The following is a 21,112-nucleotide window of genomic DNA, read 5'->3' on the forward strand; positions in this document are numbered from 1 at the left end:
TTGAGCTAACATTTGGTGTGGTAGTAGCTGAGAGTGATCTCCAATGTAAGATCTTGCGATATTACATGAGGTTACAAGGTTTGAACAAAACAATGATAACTCTGTCCCCTCTCATCATAAGATGCTCATAGTCTAAAACTCTGTCATGAAAGGCAAGCAATATGCATTCCTTCAAGGAATACTAGGCCTTTAATTTGTTTTATGTGCTTTTGAAATATATGCAAATGAAAAGTACCAAAAAATATAAAAAATAATTTTTATTTTTTATATTTTTTGATTTTGTTAATAGCTCTTAATAATAGCTGTAATTGGCTAAAAAACTAAACATGTAAAGAATGAACAATGGCATTAGATAATTAAAACAATATTGAATGTTTGAAATGGGGCAGCATGGAGTTTCCACCACAGAGCATTGTTATGTTGCCACTTGCAGCCCACTTGAACACCATTTCACCCATGAAAAACACACAAGATGCGACATGACATGACAGCATGGTCAGTATCTGCTTTTGGCGAGCAGTGAAAAGAATGAAGCGCCGCACAATCACATCGGGGCCCAAACTGTTCATACTGTGAGGGAGGAAATGTGTATCGCTGACTGTCGTGGCCTGCAGCACTGGCCTCGATTCAGCCATCGAAACACCATATGCATGTGAGTGTCTGTGTTTACTGTATGTGCAGCTGATCATCGGAGCCCTCATCCTTTTTGGCTTACACAACGGACCACTTAAAGGAGAGATCTCTATTGGCTGTCTCTTCTAGTAGCCAACTGTGCCACTCACTAAACAAGGAGCTTACAATCACACATAGTTCTGGCATTATATTTCTAACAAAAGATAAGCCAGATGAGTGGAAAAAAACTGAAAAATCATGAAAAAACCTGGACTTTCTATCCGCCTGTCTTCCCCTTATCTATTAAAGGGCCAAAGTGGGACTGGGCTTCGTGTCCTTTTGCGTGACAGTAGTATCTCAGAGATGACCTAGAGGTCAAGAAGTTTAAAGGTCAGTAGAAGGGTGAGGTGGGGGGGGGGGGGGAGCCGAGGTATTCCAGCTAGTCACATTGGATCTCCCTTACTCTCATTCTCCTGTCTGAGATTTCAAGAACATCAAAGTTCAATGCCAGGAGATCTCCTCGCCAAAAGGAGCAATTGGATTTAGTTACATTCAACACATCAACTTTTCAAAAATGTGTTGTTTTTTTGCCATTTTCAACTGCTTATCTGAATAGTTTACAGAAATAAACATGGAATCCAAGAGGCTATAGCACCACATTTTTATCACAGATTAAAAATATATAATTAAACAAGTAAAACGAAGATTTATTATTTATCTTCTGACCATCAAACACCCACACATTTCCTCACCTGTGGGCTATTGAGCGGTCCAAAGTTCATGTTGGGAGCAGACTGCAGAGGTACAGAGGGTGATCCCTGAGACGACGTGATGACGGGATAGGGCAATGACAGGCCGTTCATCGGCGAGCCCAGGGTGGACATGGGGGACGGTAAGGGCCTGGAGGTGCTGATAACAGAGGGGTGGCCCACCATGCTGCCCATGGAAGGGGGATGAGTGTGACCTGCACTCATTGGCCCAGATGAATCTGCAGGAGAAAGACGTGCAGTCAGATACTATTCAAGCAAACATACTTTACGCTCATAAAACGCTTATTGAGTGCATGCTTATTTAACTTAAAGTCATTAAAATCATATTTTATGCTCAAATAAAGCACTCCATTAAAACATATCTATAAATCAAACACAACTCAACTCCAATCCATTCAGAGTCACATTTCTGACCAAATAATACAGCTAGGTCTGATATTTAAACCCATTTTAATAATTTGTTATCATCTCAACTGACTCTTGAGGAAAATACTCCACTAGCTTGTCAGTCATCTAGATGAACAGCAAGTGAAAAATGGGTCTATAAGAGCTCCTTTCAGAATTAAAAGCAGAGCTTAAACTGAACCAAAACAGACAGAAAACCCAGAAAAATTGACAGACACAAAAGCAGACAGCTGAAGGGAACTGGACTGTCAAGCTGTGAACATGAGCGACCTTTTCCAAGTCCCCATTAGTCCCTTGATCTATTAAAAATAATCCATTGTAACAAATTTACAGGTTCTGTACGTAGACATGTGAAGAAGTGTACTTGATTAATTGCTTTGTTGTTGGCAGCGTGTAAACAGGTTTCATAAAGATTCAAAAAATTAGACCTTTAATGGATTTACAGGACAATTCTTTAGAGACCAGCCAAATGACTGATATTTATTTTTGCCTTAGAGTGACAAAAGTGTGTCAACAATAGCAAGTGTTTTTATGTCCTGTCTGCAATACAGCCTGGAGTGCAATTTTTATATAATGTGCAATATGTTCTTGGATCCTCAATAGGTTCAGTCCTGAAACACGGTCTCTGTTTGGCGACCTTGCGACTGTCTCCTATTCATGGTTATCTTATTTTGGCTGCCTTCTGTTGTTGCATTATAGCCTTTTATGTCTCCAGTATGAACTTCATGTGATGCACAAGTTTTGTTGTAACTATGAAAATGAAAAAAGTGAACTGAACTGAACTGAATTTAATTGAATTAGCATAAAAATGGAGTTAAGTTTTGCCCGTGTTAAATCACAATAGCCAATAAACCCATGTACATCTTTAAGGATCACATCAGCCCAAGCACATGAGATTGTGCTGGTCAACAACGCCATGTGGTTCTGTGCTGTCGGTGTTCTGTAAGGTATGGGTAAACAGCACCAAGACCACCTGATTTCGGTCACAGGGCGCACACTCTGCTTTGCGTCCATTGATGTAAACTGACAGGCTGGCATTTACATAGATGACCTACTTAGAAAAGCTGTCAGTCAGCTGGCTAACAGGGCATGGAGTGTAATTTTTTTCATGCATGTGTTGTAGCTGTGAGCCACACAAACTTTAGCAAATCACGTCATTCTTGTCCCGGCCACAACAAACAACGTAATGAATGCAGATGCCAGAGGCAATCATAATGCAGCATTGGCTGATGTTGACTCAAAACAATGAATACAATTGTGTCTTTTTGAGCAAAATGCTACTGATGAGTGATGACATGCCTACTTTAAATATATAAACATTTGGTTCATCGTGTAGAAGCTTGTGCGTCTGTGAATCAGTCAACCAAACATACACACACACAGAGTGATAATGGGCGTTAATGCCACAAGTCCCAGTTAAATGTCACATTTTTGTGATCTGTGTGTGTGCGAGAGTGTGTGTGTGTGTGAAGGTGTGCAGAGGCAGGATGGCATGAAAACACAACAAAAAGCACCTGGCACAGTCCAGATTGCTTTGTTTTGTTTGCAGCCCCAACAGGCTACAACGCTGAGTCACAAATGAACCAAAAAGCATTAAAACGAATGCGGCACCTTACAGTGCTTGACAGTTTAGAAAAATGTGTTTTTTCGAAGTATAATGTTAGCTTGTTGACTCTGGGTGTCCAAGCAGCTGGCTGTTGTCCACAGGAACCTCCAATAAAAAAAATGAAAATAAAAATTGTAGTCAACAAATATGATATACAGATATGAGAGACTACAGCATCTTGTCCATCAGCATCAGTGAGTCAAACAGGACACTTCCACAATATATTAGTTTTACATATTAAATAAAGACGTGAGACAGTGAATTTCAGGTTCATATGTGACAAAATTAAGGTCTTTCTTTACGCTAATGTGAAACAGAGAAGTGATCAATTTTATTTTACTAATTGACTGAAAGGTTTCTTTTGATTTGTGTAAATGCTGATTCTAGATTTTCTAGATTTTAGCTACAGTTTGGCTCATTTTAGCTTTTAGCTACTGTTTTACTGGCTTTAACCTTTACCTACAATTTATCAATTGTAGCTCTTAGCTAATGTTTTGCTTATTTAAGCTTCTGTTTTTTTTGTTTTAACTTTGACAACAAATTTCAGCAGTCTTTCAGCACTGAAAGACTGCATTTTTGCAGCGTTTTAAGCATTTTTACCTAAAGCTTTAAATGATCTGTTGAACTGAAACACTTTTAGTTGTAGTTGTATTGAAATCTTTTTTTTTGACTTTGCTCAGCTGACCTCAGCTTTCAGGAGTTTTGAAAGTTGCACAGAGCAATTTGCTGCGACGTTTTGCAAGCGTTTCAATATGCTGCTTCAGTACTTAACCCTCTACAGCATTACAGTCCATTGTTTTGTTTACAGACTAACATTGTTTTTAAAGGAAATGGAAACTTCTAGGAACAACAGATGCTTTCATTTTTTACCCCCCTCTGAAAAGGAAAACAGTGAGGAATGCTGCTGTGTTGTCTTCCTGGCTGGAAGTAACACTTTTTCTGGTGACACTCTGAAACCCAGCTGGTCAGTCAGTCCCTCTCTGCGTACATGCCAGGGATCAGGTGTTGCGCAACTTCCTGTTTAGCACTGAGACTATAGCCCCCCTGCTTTACTTTCTCCAGCTCTGCATAAGCTATCCTTTGCACACAGAAAAGCATCAAGGCCTCACTCTCTGTCCCACAGAGCGAACTGGATATGAGAGAGAGATTTCGCAACAAAAATCCTGTTTTAAAGCATTCAAACACTTCACACTGTGTGCATGTAGACTATTAAGGAACAAAACGAACTACCTAAATTTAAATTTAACAATAACGGGAGTGTTCGCAGTGTTGTTTTCAAGTGCATGTTCATCCAGTCAACAGGCTTATGTAATAAATGACCACTGTACAGCATGTACTGTGTCTGGTTCTGTGCACTGACCCCTCTCGGTCTGTGCATGGCAAATTCCCTTTGGGGTTCACAGAGCTCTGTCTTCAGTTGAAGATGTAGCAAGAGGGACAATGTCAGTGTGAAAGTTTGGAAGCATACTTTTGAAGACATGAACAACAACAAGATAAAAAAAATTATAGAGAGATGCGAGAGAAAAAATGGAAAGTTGGTGGTTGAGAATTGAAAAACAAAGATTTTAACCGTGTAAGAAGGCAAAACGACTTCTGGACTTCAAACTGTCTCAAACTATTGCATATCCTTAGAAACATTATAAAAATGTTGAATTACTATTAGAAGTGTCATAATTATGACATTTCAATTAACTTTTGATTGCAAGCATGGATATAATTGTCTTTTTCTGCAAACCTCATCATATTTTGTTAATGATATAGCAAATATGATAAGCATTTGTTGATTTTAACTACCACATTTAAACATATGGGTAACACTTACATGTTTACATATAAAGCTTTTATCACACAATTGCATGGGGCATGAATATTTCATTGAATTGTAACTGAATCCGGAGCCATCTGCCCAAGTTTTCCAACTTCAAAACTAAAACACTGCATTGCATCAGTAGCTGAAGACTATATGGACTTTTTTCTGCACGCTAGCTTCTGCAGCTTCCACTTCTTGTATATGCAAGCTGCGGTGCCAAACTCAAACCCTTCAGTAGTCATGAGTAATGCACCAGGGGGAACTGAAGCACACGGACAAGCAGCTGGTGGGATGCCTGTAAGGGAATGACTGGAGAGGTGAGCATGCTTTGGAGGCAGGGGGGGGAGGTGTTTACCCGCGTGTGTGCGTGTATGGGTGTGTATAAGGAAGAAAGGCCAACAGTCAAAACAGCATAAACTGTCCCAGTGCCGGTCAAAGGGGGTATATCCTTGAATAACCTGCATCGACCAGCTGTACAATACCTATTCTAAATCACCTCCATGCAAAAAGCCACCCTTCGACACATCTAAGTGGTCAGGAACACACACACTGTTGCGCGCTTTTAATTTTAAAATTATATCTAAAACAACTAGCATTCGTTGAGGGAATGCATATCACCCTTTCCCTTGCATGACAAATATTTAAACAAAAAAACTTACGATATGTTAGAATTTCAAGTAAGAGATGGGGATGACTCTCACCTACTACCACACTGAATCTTAGCTCAGTATCTATAAAAACATATCTAAGTTATGGGTATGTTTGTGTTTGCAAAGGTGGATTAAGGTAAGCAGTTGTAGATTGTAAATCCAGTGATTACTTTCTGTGAGTTTCAATGAAATCTGTCCGGTGGGTCATGAGATATTTTGCTCACAGACAAACAGGGTTGACTCCAACAGTAACATGTCACATGTTGGCACTTTGTGTACATGTTAGAGATGATTTCCACTACTACCACACCAAATTTTAGCCTAATATCTGTAAAACTAACTGAGTTAAAGTTATAGTTTTTGCAAAGGTTGAAAAGCTGTGGCGGCCATCTTGCCTCATGCTGACTCCAGATGTCAATCAGTTGTAGATGTTAGGCCAATTATTACTTCCTGAGGGATTTATTTAAAAAAAACGTCCCATGGTTCATGAAATACTTAGCTAAAAGGCAGAAAAACTGACACACACATACACACAGAGGCAAATTAATTATAGTCTCAACCACTTTCAAGATGACGGGTAGTAATAAAATACAACAGTTAAAAACGTCAGACAGCTGCCACGGTGCATTCATGCGTTTTGTTTGTTTTTGTTTACAGGCTTCAGAAAATAATTTTCTGGTTTCACAAAATAACAAATAATCCGGGCCTGCAAGACGTTTCAGAACAGAGAAATGTTAGCAGGCACCAAAAAGTTCTGCACCGGCAATCCAATAAATACAGTCATGAGACACAAAAAAGAAACAAGCCTTAACGTTTCCTGTCTGTTTTCGCTTAAATGTGCGCACTGCTTCGGGAACTCGAGCATCTATCTGAGAGCAAACAGAGCAGAGCAGAGAAGGGCACCTTTGACCACTGGCGTTGCCAATCAAAGGTCGCCTGTTGCCAAACTCCTGAATCAAGTTCAAAGCAGTTTTTCTACATGCAGCAGCCTCTTTACACGGACGGTTCCCAGAAACGGCAGCACCAGGGGAGGAACACGCAACTCACAAAAGCCGCCAGCCGGTGATAATGACAGTTTGTTGGCAGTTATGATGATAAATCACCAAAGCTTCTAGCAATAAATGCAACAAATATGAGCCTTTGTTGTTGACTCACCTCTGATATGCATGTAATGTTAAACATTTCCAATTTCTTTGAAGGATGACAGAGATTTCTTTTAGGTGTAGCGCTACGATAGAAAAGATGTGCCCAGAAGGAATAAAATATGAGAATGTGTGATTACCGTTTTTCGCAGTTTTATAGATTCAACTGAAAGGTACTGCTGCAGTCTTATTACAACCTTCAGTGAGCTCCAGTATACATGATGTCCAAATATGTCAGGCTGCTGTGCTACCCATAGGAAACGGACTAGGATGCAAATCATCTTCCAAGAAATCAACAGGTTTAAATAAACATCAGAGACCACAAACCCGCTAAATCCTTTTGTCTTAATTACTCGGTTGTAACAGGATGGAGTGATGCACTGTGAGGTAATTCAATAAGACCATAACCTCCTTACTAATAATGTCTGAAGTCTGGAGAGCAGAACCAGAGGTGGGAGTGTACAGTGAGGGATGAGCGGTGTTCTCCTAAACAGCATTACAAGCCCTAATGTTTAGGAGATTAGCTGCAACAAAGGCGAATATTCCTCGGCATGTGCACAAGTAAGTTTAATAAATGTATTTTAAGTCTGTTTACTCTGTGTTTTCCTTTTTTTTTTGCAAAATGGGTGTCTGTATGACAGTGTTGCAGCCAAAACAGAACAGAGGGCTTCCTAAAGTAATCAAGCAGACTTCATCAGATGCAGCAGCCTTGTAATTATGAAACACGCCCACTGACTCCACTGCGCTGGCTGTGGACTCTCATACACATGAAAAGGCATATAAATCCTCTCCACAACCATATCATCGCCCATTAACCATTTATAATTTTTTGCTAAACGAGGTTGATGTTTGATCAATTGTGTCACTAAATCCTCTTATCCCTGGGTAAGTATCTGCAGCTCAGCAGGCCAGCTGTCAAGAAGGTGGGAGGAGGGATTGGAGAGAGGGAGGCAGACCCAGAGGAGGAAGAGAGCGACGGATGGTTGGATGGACGGATGTATGGCTGGATGGAAGGATGGGGGGAGGTGCTGTCCCGCTTCCTTTCCTCTTCCTCACAGGATCCCCACCTCCAACACACTCATAATTTCTCTGCCTGGTGGGAAAATCAGACCATTCAGGATGAGGTTTGGTTTATTTCTACCGCCTGCCGTCAAAGGAGAAAGGCAGCATGTTCTGAGTGTGTGTGTGTGTGTGTGTGTAGGCATGTGTGTTTGTTTGCCAGTTAGCAAAATATCTCATGAACAAGCGGACGGATTTTCATGAAACTCTCAGAAAGTAATTACTGTATGGACATCTACAAGTAATTAACTTCTGGAGGGAACCCAATTCAAGATGGCTGCCACAGTTAAGTAACCTCAGCAAACACAAAAATGGCTGTTTCTCAGTTAATTTTACAGATATAGAGCTAAAACTTGGTGTGATTGTAGCTGTGACTGATCCCCAACTTATAATCTGAGAACTTACTGATCATGCAAGCTCTGTTCTTAAAACTTTGCCGTTAACTTTTGGAGTCAACTTTGTTTGTCTGTTAGCAAAATATTTAATGAAACACTGGACTGATTTTAATGAATCTGTCAGAAAGTAATCATTGTGTGTACATCTACAACTGAATAACTTTTGAAGTGAACCTCATTCAAGTAGGCAGCCACAGCTAACTGGTCATAGAAAACACAAAAATGTGTAAAACTCTGTCAATTTTATAGAGAAAGCACTAACATTTTGCATAGTTGTAGCTGAGACAAATAAATAACACACACTCCAAGCCCTACACACAGGACAACATCTTTGTTAAAAAACCTTTGCATTAATTTTTATAGTCAGCACTGTCTGTCCGTTAGCAAAATATTTAATGAACCACTGAACAGATTTTGATGAAATGCTTAGAAGATAAGAATGAATGTCCATCTACAACTGAATAACTTTTGAAGTCAATCCATAGCTAATCAACGTTAGTAAACAAAAATGGCGAAATCTCAGTCAAGTGTATAGATATTGAGCTAAAGCTTGATGTGGTAGTAGCTGAGATTCATCCTCAACACATCCTTAACAGCTCTAACAGATCTCCCAAGATTTTGCATTATCGCGGGAGATTGCACATGTTATTTACAAGACTTGACTTGTCCCTTCTCATTGTAGGATGATCTTAGTTCAACACTCTGGCATGAAAAGTGGCAGGTGGTATGCATTCCTTAAAGAACTGCTAGGCCTTTATTTTGCAGATATGATTAAAAGAGAGAGAAATAACTCATTGTCATTTAAATAAAATGAGGTCATCCTTTGCTGCTATACGAATTGCAAAATGTCCCAAACAGCTGTAAAACATGCTAAAAGTTGCTTAAGTGAACTCATCTGATCCCCAAAATGTGCCCTATGGTGAACCCATACATGTGTCCTCTAAAAACAACTATAACAAAAATCCTCCCACTTTTTTGGTCAGTAGAACACAGGTATTTCACTCTTAACATATGAAGCACGCACCATACTGTTATCCCACCCCTGCGCGCGAGTATGACACCACTCCTGCGTCACTATGTCTACAAAGGCCGTCCAGAGGGAGGCATTTTACACAGAAGCAGAGCGGATCAATCAGGAGGCTGAGACAGGGACTAGATAAAGATTGTTTTGCAAGTGATAGAAATGTTTGAAGCTTAAACAAAAAGAGCTAACACAGAACAGGCTGACCAAGCAGTCCTTGAAAGCAAACAAACAGTGGGACTAAAAGTCCCAATGCAAATCCAAGCATCCACCTCTGCAGCTCTGCCTGATGAGGTAACTCAAATTAGTTCCTGGAAGTCTTTCTTTTTTCCTGCTACAATGAGACAATGAAGAACACACACGTAAACACTTATGCTGTGACCCAGTGTGTTTGAACGGGGCAACCTGACTGCTGGACTTCTGACTGGAAAGATGTCCAGAATGCAAACTGGCTTATCTCAGTTGTGTTTAGTCCTTGGCTTCTGAAACATCTGAAAGCAAAAAAATTCAACAACCCTTAAAACTTTCATAGCACTTCATGCAAATGCTTTTTTTTATAAACCTTTACATTACTGTCAGTTTTACAATATGTCATTTACAAACTCAACTTTGTACATACATTTCCTCAAATGTGGAAAAATTACTAGTCAGAAATATGACTTCCTTTTGTCCATACAGGGAGTTTGGTTATTATTAAAGCGCTTGCAAATAGAAGAGACAGGGTGCTCAATAAAGAGCAAGTAGACTTCATCGTTGGATACATGAAAACTGCATGCACGCATCATATCATTCACATGATGTACGTTCAGTAGTGATGCTGAATATTCTTACTATCACATGAATTAATCTGGACAATTACTTACTTTGCTTCACATATTTGGTGTTTAGTCTACAACAGGAATGGTAAACATCCAACCTCTGGGCTATACACAGCCCTTGAAACCCTTTAATTCAGCCCAGCACACAATTTAAAGCAAATAAATAAAAAACTTGGCGGGAAAAATATTAACAAACAATGGCATTTCTGTAAAAAAAATTGCCAGTAACACAACTATCCAAGCCAGGATCAGGTCAGTGAACACAACATGAGTGGTAAAGCGTCAGAAGGAGAGAGACTGGGTGACTGACAGGTGTCAATCACGTCAACAGCGAAAACAGAAAAGTGGGTGCTGAATGCAGAATTTTTCGAAAGAAACAGACAAGCAATTTTTTATTTCGTCGGAGTAAAACACAAACGTGAGTTTGGATTGTAGCCAGGTGCCGGTGGTGAAGAAGATGTTTTAATCTGGAGCGGCAATACAAGGAGTCTGAACGGACAGATACGGGCCGATAAAGTTACCACGCTTCATAGGAATTTGGACGCACAACAATCAGCTCTTACAGGACCTCAAAGCGACAGAGACAACGCTATGAGAACAGGTTTTGTGGTGAGTGAATTCACAACAATGAAGCTGAAGTTTAATGAAGAGGAAGAGCTGGTCAAGGAATGCATCACTGATGCTGCAGCCGGACTGCATTATTATAGCTTTTAAAATACCACATGTGAAACTGAAAATAATCATTTGCATTATATACAATCTGTACATGCCTCAATTGTGGTTTTATTGATTTATAATTGTATAATCATATGGGTTTATTAATTAAATGTGGCCCTCTGAGGACTTTCTGAAAATCTAAATGGCCCCTGATAGAGAAAAGGTCCTCCACCCCTGATCTACAGCATATAATAAATAATTACAACAGACAATTGGTACTTATGTCAATATATAGTTGAGATTAATGGACAAGTCATTAGTTTTGCAGCTATCTGGATGTATATCTAAAAGGGAAATGGACAAACTGAAATTGTTTATTGAATATAAGTGGGTTTTGTGGGATTCATTCTGAAAGAAACATTCATATTAATGTCACTGCAGCCCATTAATGTTTCAGTTTTGTCAAAATATCGTAGATGAACTGCTCATCCAATAAATCACACTGCTTCCACCTCTTTAACTTCTTTCACTGGACTGCTTTATTGATTTGTCTGATGCACTTTAAATATCTACTGCCCAGCAAAATCCACTTACACCCACTTCAAATTATGTCTAATTATGTATAATAACAAGATACCGATCAATCAGTGGCTGAGCCACAAATAGAAATCAACTTGAACAGATACAATATGAAATGTTTCGAAAAAATGATCTTCGTTAAATCACATTTTCTGTGTTTGAACCTGAAACCATTTTTTTTAAGTGAAAGAGTTGTTGTTGTGGTTAATGTACGGGAGTCACAAGAAGAAGCACACAAACAAAAGTAAAATGGCAATGAGTGAAAATCCAGAGAGATAAAGTCAACTGAAGTACAATAAACTGAACAAGTATAGGCATTAACTGAAAGGGCAGGCGCATAAACAAGGATCTGACAAAGAGCAAATGAGGGCTTGTGAGTATATAAACACTGAGGGAAGTAATTACAATAATCTGCAGGTGTGCTGATTAGAAACTGAAACCAGGCATAAGCCAGAAACAGGAATTAAAATTAACGAAATGTACAAAAGGGAATGACTTAGCACAATAAAACGAGAAGCCAGGCACAAAATTAAATCAAACGACTAAAAAAATACAATCAACCTTAACCAGACAGAAAGCAGAGCATGACTTTGACATTACTAACAAAAATCAAGACAAGTTCCAAGGGAAGCAAGATGATCAATACGAACCCTGAACAAAAAAAAAAAACACTGTAACAGATGCAGACTTCTTGTAGAACAAAGCAAATATTATACGGCAAGGCTGCCCTCCTTTTTGTGCTCACAGGTAGTGAAATGATCCTTTAAATGTGACCGGGGTTTTTTAATTTTGTCTCACATTATCACAACCCAGAATCAGAAGATTCACCAGCATTTAGGCACAACAGTGTTTTCATCTCGCCTTTCTTTAAATCAAGATGTGACGGGCTGTTTGTGGAAGACAGTGCACCGTTACCTGAGACATTTCCACGTATTTTTTAATTTGTTATAGAGTCAACTGCAACTATTAAAAAAATAAAAGTTAAAAATGTAACTGTCATTTAAAATTTGAGAAATGTAAATGTAAAATCTCCCAATGCAAATATAGGGACTTGTTGCATTTAATGCACCGTGTTGGAGCTTAGATTTAATCACAGATGTGTTTAATGTCCAGCTGTGCTATTAGGGATGGGAACAGAACAAAACAAGCTGCCCTCCAGTCATCAACAAACACCACATGAGCTGCAGTAAAAGGTGCTCTTTCAACCCTGGAGGATCCAGTGAATATCCTTGAGGTTTTCCGCTAAGACCATCCACTTGTAAACTCAAGTGTTACACAAGCTCCTCTCAAGGACACTCGAGGACACAATAGCACTCTTATTATCTACACTTCGCACAGATATAATCACCCGCATTCATCGAAAGGGAAGCCACTTCATCGAGGCTAACCTGTTCGAGTGAGCAGACATCGTCCCAGGAATATAGAAGCAGACGGGAACTCATCAGCACTGATGGAAGAATACAAGGCGACAGACAGCAGACACAAACAGAGAGGCAAAGCAGGATGGAAAGGTCCTAATAGGAAGGGACAAGTGTTGAGAGTTAAACAGATAGTGAAGGATAAGGCAAAGGCAGCTGGAAGCGTCCTTTTAGGCTGAGTGACATCTCCGCTGAACACATCTGAGACTTCCAGTGAGTCACGAGCTCTCAATTCTAACACGAAACAGCAAAGCCTTGTACCTGCCACAACTGGTTAAAATGATCCGATGATTTCAAAAGCACAAACCGGGCTGCTACACACAGCAGGAATGGCAATCTGGAAGCTTTTCCAAACAAAATAAGATCTTTACATGAAGAAATGCATCATAGTGAATCATTGGGATCACACATCTACAGTACATGGAATGCAGACTCAAAGGGTTGTAGATTGAATAAATAAAAAACACAGAGGTTATTGCATCTATGAAGAGTTTGTTTTTGATCATTCAGGTTTCACAAGATGCCAAAACACATCAAAGACAAAATGCACCAACTCACACTGACAGTAACCTGTTTCCCTCCCAGGCCTGTTTCCAGTTGCAGGTGATGCCGCGGGGTGCCACATGCCTTTGGTTTCAGCGGATGTGATCCTGGCAAAACGCCAGTCACTCAGACGTCAGAACTGACTGTTTGTTCAGTGCCTCCCCAATTAACCGCTGTTCACAAGAGGACAGGAACGAAAGGGTCGGTGTGGAGACGGAGGGGGCGGCAGTGATGATGGTGGTTGTGGTGGAAGGGGGCGTGGCACAGGCGGAGTCCACCGGCGCCAGTTATAGGATTACCCAGATTATCCTTCCACGAAGATCAGTCCCGCAGGAACGGTTTGCTGCGCAAATCAGCCAAGTACACCACACACCCGCCTTGTGTCTGTGTGTGTGTGTGTGTGTGTGTGCGTCTGCACGGAGACACCTGTTGTAAGTGGTCCACAACCCGGGGTGTCAGGCGTAAAGGGGTGGGGGTGGGGGTCAAACTTAAAATGAGTACAGAGCCACCAGAAGAGTCCAATAACTGCCTCATAATAAAAAAAAAGGCTCAAGCCTGGAAAGACATAATGAAGACCCTGATAAAGGCAACAGAGGTGTGGTGTTTAAATGTCAATAACATGTCCTCGTTTCATGCTTTTTATAAAATATACATGAGACAGGAGTGGAGAAAGTAGAGGAAAAAATGGATGCAGATATTAAACAATCGTCTCTTTTATCTTTCTTCAAAGCACCTGTAATCCCCCCTATCATGCTAAGAAATAAACATGACTGCATGCACGCTGAATGGCAGCGCTGAGTTGCCTGTGAGGCGTATTATTGTGTTTTGTGTATTTAGCGAGCGGTACACCATTCCAGGATGTCAGGAATTGTCCTTTTGTCAGTGCTGTGGGATGGACAAGAAAACACACTGCAAAGTGAAAACCCAGATGCAAACACTGGCCAAAAATACACCTCGGAGGCAAAAGGGGAACAATAACTCACAAATCCTAGGGGAGCCAAAATAAAACTACAAAGACGGCAATATGAAATATGATCCTTGTAAAAAGGACTGCGTCTACGAAAGGAGGCCATCGACGAGCGTAAAATAACCCTTGAAAGACGGTAACCGACTCATCCAGTGTTCACCCTTTGCACTAAACTACAACATTTAAAGCTTGAGCTGTCCCTGGCATGTGTGCGTGCCTTTTATTTGCATGACTGAACAAAGCGTTTTTTGTGCAGAACACCTGCGCGGCTCAACTGACCTGCACATTACTCAAGGAAGAGGCTCTACGGTAACCGTATCCTCTCAGTGGCAGCAGCTTGGCAAGAGACACGCCGGCGCAAGAAGAGGGAAGGAAAGCAAGGAAGCAACGCTTTACTCCTTTTCAGGTTTAACAATCCCTGCAGGGAGAAATTAAAATAATCTATTCATTCTTAAAAGCGCGCCGTGTTATGATAGTGTGTCACGGCCCACATACAACATGTCACATTAACCCTGAGAGCCCTAATTAGAAATCATAGATGGATCATGGATCGTGAGGACAAGGGAGAAAGATAATTGGCAGCCCTAAATTTAGGGAGCACGCTTAAACGTTTAATCTGATCTTGTAATAATCTAACTATCCTACTCTCATCTCAGGAGGAAAGTTCTTTTCTTCTACCAGCAATGACATTTTACAGTTCGAGGGGAAAACTACGCTATATATTAAGCTCCATGTCCAAAGATTCGTACGGTACAGCAAAACAGATAAAAGTTAGATGCTGTGTGTGTCACTAAGAGTAAAACACTTATTATTCAAAGTGGCACACATCAGGGATTAATTTATTATCTACCAGCTGAACCGAGTCTGATGGTGGCATTTAGATTGCAATAAAGACAAAATGGTTAACGGCAAGAAAATGTCAAAAAGAGTGTTGTCCAAAAAATTCAGTCATGTGTAATGATAGAGCTGAGAGTTAGGATTTTTTATTTACACCCATATTTGTAATTAAGATGGTGAGGAGGAAATCAATTTGGACATTAAGGCTGTGCAAGAAATTGAATTGTAGTTTCATATCAATTTCATATCAACAGGATAATCGATGAAAAAACAGTTACATGTAAAGCGTAAAACTGGTGCTCTCCTCTCGCCTTGCCTCCTAAATGAGCTGCAGCGCCTCTCTCTGTGTAAGACGAGGGGCAGACGGAGAACTCGGCTGCATTCAGATATACTAACCAACACCAAACAAGGCTTATAAAAGGGCAAGCGATGTTTAAACGGCGTGTGTGATTCAGGAGAACAACTGTCCCGTAGGTTCTGTCGATACGTAGACGCCGGGGAGACACGAGGAAACAAGTGACGACTCGAACAGTCAGATTAAAAGAGGGAAGAGAAAGCTGCAGAATCTGCTATTAAAAAAAGTTAACCAAGCTACCCCCATTTAAGTGAAACGTTTCCAAAACACGATTTTATCTCAGTTAAAGTCTTTTGACTTAACAGCTCTGAAAGCTCTGAACCGTCATCATCGTCAGCGAGTTGTTAGGACAGAGTCATAGTACAACTCTTATGAGCTCTAGAGTGAATTTTAAGTTCATATGTGAAGCAGTTTTATTTAACAAGAAAACAAAAGGTTTCTTTGTGCTCATTTGAAACAAATGCGGTGACGCTTATTTTACAAAATGACTGAGTGTTCTGTTGAACTGAAACACTGTATGTAAAATGTGTGGAAATAATTTTAATGAGCCCTACGATATACTGAAATTGCTGATTTTGCTTATTGTGTTTCTTATTTTATACCACGGCCTACATGTGAATAAGTAAAAAATTGTCTTGAACTAAAATTCATCCTAAATGACAATTTTTTTCTCAACGATTATATCAGTGAGAAAAACGTGACTGGGACGTAAATAAGATTTTAGTGCAACAATTTCACAAACTGATCACTTTCAGCTCAAATATTGTTGATTAAGTTCGTGGAAAAAAATTGGGACAGGCTTTGAGACTATCACTGGGCAAGAAAAAGGTCTCTTTCCTGAGAAAATGAGCAAAATGTCTAAACTCAAAGCCATACGGAATGATTTCTTTTCCCCAAATTGTTTAAGATACAGAAACTGCTTGATGATGTAAAAAATTTAAAAAAGAAATAACTAATCTTTTAAATTATTAACATTTGCATTTATGTTGCTAAGTTAGCCAGCCAGGAAGGACAGGGATTTTAAATTTAGATTTGAACTTCAACTGATCCAAGTGATGAAGATATAAAATAAAATTGTAATCAGTTCATCTATGAAGCCATCAATTTATCATTGAGCGCCTTCTGTGTCTAAGGTTTTAGCCAATATGACAAAGCGTACAACCATTTAGTCCAGTAAAGTTTGTTTTTAGCCACCAGCAGGGAAGAGGAGCAGGCACAACAAGATAAATAAAGCTTGTGCGTTCCTCCTGAACATCGCAACTGTCCTGTGCCTTTTTTTGACAGCCTAAACACAAAGCATTACAAAGTCGTAAACACAACAAAAGTCACCAAGCAACATGGGTGTGCATAGATGGGAGTAATTTGGCCATACATATTGAAAAACAAGTTGAATGAACTTGTGAAACCGGGTTCACCCGAAGAGCGCATACTGTACATAAAAAACATTCTCTGTGATTAAGAAGCTGCAGTGATTGCAGATACAACTCTCAGCTTGAAGGCTCAGTAGCTGGATGCCTCTACAAATTCAAATTTTGCTCAGATCATTCTAATACCTAAATTAATCGGAACCAATAGCTGTTTGCAAATATAATTGTTTACATTATCTTGTAAAAATGGTTGCAAAGTAATATATCAAACGAAGAAAAAGAGAGTGTGGCTTTAACACAAATGATAATGCAGATGCACACTTTCCTAAAGACGTGTCGCCCGACCAAACCACTGTATATTTCAGTAAAACTCAATCTTAAAATGTCTGCATTTTTAAATAATACGTTTCTAGGACCGGCTGCATATATCAGCACCCTGTGAATCTCTGCAACAATAAAATAAATGAATAACTAATACGACTCCCTCAAGGAATGATTTTTTGCAGACGCACCAGCGGCTGAAGCTCCTCGTGTGCAGCTGCAAATGTTTTCCAACGTTTCATCTAAAAAAATATATTAAAAAAGCCATTAATCAAGCCATTCGGCATCTGGTCAATGAAAAAACTCAAAGGGATCAAAGAGACGCGTAATATCTGCATTAGGCGCACAAGCAGAGCGTGGGAAGTACGTGCATCCATGCGAAGATGTGTGTGTTGTTATTGCATAATTACCAGAGAAACAGCTTAATACGTCTCATGGCTGAGCACTGCTGCAGCCCGTGGGCCTTTCCAGGTTCTCTGCTTGATTAAAGTTGGAATTAAATCATGGCCATGACCTTCTTCACTAATGACTAATTACTGGCAATTAGCCCAGAGATTGGTCTCCTTCCTTTCCCTCATCTTCTTCCCACAATCAGCGCCGACACACAGATGCACACAGCCAACCCAGAGCGCCACGAAATAGCCCCATTGTATGTATTGTGTGTGAATACACGTGCCGGCACCGAGGCGATGCAGGTTCTCCAGCTACAGGGAGCTTGAGTAAATACATGCCGAGAGCCCCACCCTCCCTACCTGTGAGGTTTATTTAATTCTTCGGGGGCGGGCGGCAAATGATCTGTGCAGGGATCTGCAATAGAAAGCCAGTTCAGCCCAGATTCTTTAGGCCACATGATCCCGTCACTGTTTGTTTAATAGAATATCTGCATGCTTGTGGCATTAATGAGTGCACGTCATTGCTTCTGTTTGTGTGTGTGTGTGTGTGTGTGTGTGTGTGTGTGCTGGGAAGTGAATCGCTGACCTCTGGAAGCTGATGATAGTTCAAATAAACTGTGATGACACCCCCTCACCACCCCCTCCCCTTCACTCTTTGGATCTGTTCTTCTTTCTGTCATTACTTCCCTGATCTGCAAGCTAAATAAGTTCCCACTGTCAAGCCAGAGTGCTACTCGACAGTGTGTCTAGAATCACTTCCACTGAGGAAAAATAAAAAAATGCTGAAGTGCCAAGAGAAGAAGAAGAAGAAAAAGAAAAAAAAATGCTGATTCCACTCCTAAGCTCATGGGCAGACCTGCATGAAACCTGCTGAAACACAACATGTCTGGGAAAAGCTGAGGAGGAGGAGGAGGAGGAGGAGGAGGATCACGAAACAATCCGCACATAATCACCGACTTGTTTCTTGACTCCACACGCCTCAGCTTCACGCTTAGAACCGATTACAAAGGCTGGCCAAGACAAGAAATGAGCACAATTTATGACTTTTTTTTTTAATACATGCTTCAATGTGTGTGGGCTGATAATACAAAAAGAATAAATAAAATAAAAAATACTGTTGCAAATCAAAGTTTGGGAGCAAAAACAGCATACAAAACATGGAACCATCTTTCAGTGGGTTCTCGCAGGCGCTGCTGTTATATAAGCACTAGGTCTCAGAAAAGTTACGCATATTTTAAAACTTATGGACGCTGTTTTCGTAGAAATGTATGTGGAAAAACGTACAGTCTGGCCCCAGAGCGGGAGTTTCTGCTGGGGGATACAACTCTCCAGACTGCAGCAAAAAAACAGTGCACCATTTAAACAGATTGGCAATTTAAAATGTTTAATTCAAAATAAAAGTTACAAATTAAGACACAATGACTGAAGGCGCTCATTGCAAACACATAAAGACCGAAAAAAAATAATCAAGTAGAAAAACAAAATCTGCACATTTGTTGCTTTTTTAATGCCTAATGTGTCCTTAAAGTAAAACTTAGTATGCATTTATTGTGATCATTCAGCCCTACATGTTTGTTTACCTACAGCCGAAGTGACTGAAAATAGGTCAACAAAGGTGATCTCCAGTCCAACAGTTTTGATGTGTTGCTTTTTTTGTTTTTTTTTTGTTTTTTTTTGCTCAGTCTGCAAGACTCTATACTTGTCCGATTCCGCCATGTTTGTTTACCTCCACAGACTAGCCTTAGAATGACAGATCAGTAAGTCTGCTTTCAAACTGCACCATTTGATACGGTTCAGGATAACTTATTTTTATGTTTGACGTCATGCTTTGCAATGAGTACCTTTAATTTGACCAAAATTGCCTTCGCATGTATGACTTATGTCTGAGGATCAACGGAAAGGATGGACAAGCCCACAATCTGAGATGCCACAATGGCCTGATCAGAGGATGACATACATAAAAGATCAATGAAAGACATAACAGCAGGCACAACATCAAATAAAATTAAAATAAAAAAAAGATAGCTCCTGTACAGTGTGAGGCGTCTGTCACACTGCCTTCCAGATGTCTCTATCATTCCCCCAGGAGCTGCATTTATTACGGAAACCATTTTCAGCCTCACTAAATGATTCAGAGATATGTCTGATAACACTGAAGGGCCAGCACATGGTAATCTTTATTTGTCTCCATGATGATTGTAATTCCTCCCGCTTGTTCACAGGCAGGACTTTACAGAGTCAGAGCAACAAAAACCAAACATCACATGATAAGTGATGCGCACAGAGTCATGCTAAAAAAGATCCTTATTTGAGGTTGACAGCAGCCAGTTGGACGGAGGCTCCTGCGGCCTCACAACATGTTGCAAACTCCCAGGAGGAGTGTGAATTAAAAAAAAGGATGGCAAAAGAAAACCCATCAGCTGGCTCAAGGGCAAAGTCACAGAGAAGTGGCGTGGGGAGCGAAATCCCAGCGTGCTGTTCTGATCCTCGGCAGGGCGCGTCCGGCCGGCACGCTCCTCTTCCACCTCAAAAACGGGCTGGAAGTTTGTTTTTGTTGTTATTTATCAGCACCAAGCCGACATTCCTCCGCGCTCCGACACGCCACTTCCCCTTCGGATCCGACGACCCGTCCCAGACCAATAAATTCTGCCTCCGTCTCGAACAGTTTAGCGCGAGACGCGCGACAAGCGCCATAAATTACATAAGCGCAATTAAAGTGCCAACCTCTGACCTTGCCCGGACCGGCACGACGCGCGGTCACCTGACTTTTTACGCAACGGCTCGGTCCGCGAGCAACACGTCCAAAAAATATATATATTATTTTTGAAGGATTAACCAGAGCGATCGGGGTTCGCACGCACGGGCAGGCTGGGTGAAGTCGGTGAAAACAACAACAAAAAAAGAGGCTAGTGGTGGGGCTTATAGTTTGAGCTCGAAGACGCCATGAAAACAATCCTCCAGTCGGGAGTGAAAACCGAACCGCAGCGGAGAGCGAGGAGAGGCGCTCCGCCAGGACGGCACGGCACGGCGCGGCGCGGAGCAGTACTTACTGAGGTGTAAATATGGATCACTGCCGTCCATGGCGTGCGAGTTGTTGCGTCGGTGTCCTACAGTCGCTGCTGCTCCGCATCCCAGCGCATTCCTCCGACTGCCAGCCCGACTGAACTCCGCCAGGCGGCTGAGCGCTGGGGCCCTGCGAGGGAGGGGGCCAAACAGGGCTTCTCCCAATGACAGCAGTGGGCCATATCGAGCCCAACGCCGCCGTGACGAAACTGTTTTTCTTTTTCTTTTTTTTTAACCTCCGTGCAATAACGCCGTGTTGCGATATTTACAGCTAAATGTTACTTTCGTGACTAAAAATGGCTGCCTTTCTGCATATATATATATA

The 21,112-nt window shown here is 40.8% G+C and overlaps 1 protein-coding gene across 2 annotated transcripts in view; it reads right to left on the minus strand.

Moving 5' to 3' along the window:
- The window catches only part of rxrgb (retinoid X receptor, gamma b), a 29,543-nt gene extending 8,587 nt beyond the window's left edge, over window positions 1–20,956 (minus strand). Inside the window, exons 1-2 of one of the 2 annotated variants that reach the window (XM_017407363.3) lie at window positions 20,775–20,956; window positions 1,365–1,600 (exon numbers count right to left, since the gene is read on the minus strand). In XM_017407363.3, the coding sequence (XP_017262852.1) occupies window positions 1,365–1,600; window positions 20,775–20,805 (267 nt within the window). In that variant the 5' untranslated portion in view covers window positions 20,806–20,956. The remainder of the gene's footprint in view (window positions 1–1,364; window positions 1,601–20,774) is intronic. The other variant, XM_017407362.3, reaches the window with a different exon arrangement.
- Window positions 20,957–21,112: the final 156 nt, after the last annotated feature.

This window comes from Kryptolebias marmoratus, linkage group LG24 (assembly GCF_001649575.2).
Source record: "Kryptolebias marmoratus isolate JLee-2015 linkage group LG24, ASM164957v2, whole genome shotgun sequence".
Lineage (NCBI taxonomy): Eukaryota > Metazoa > Chordata > Actinopteri > Cyprinodontiformes > Rivulidae > Kryptolebias > Kryptolebias marmoratus.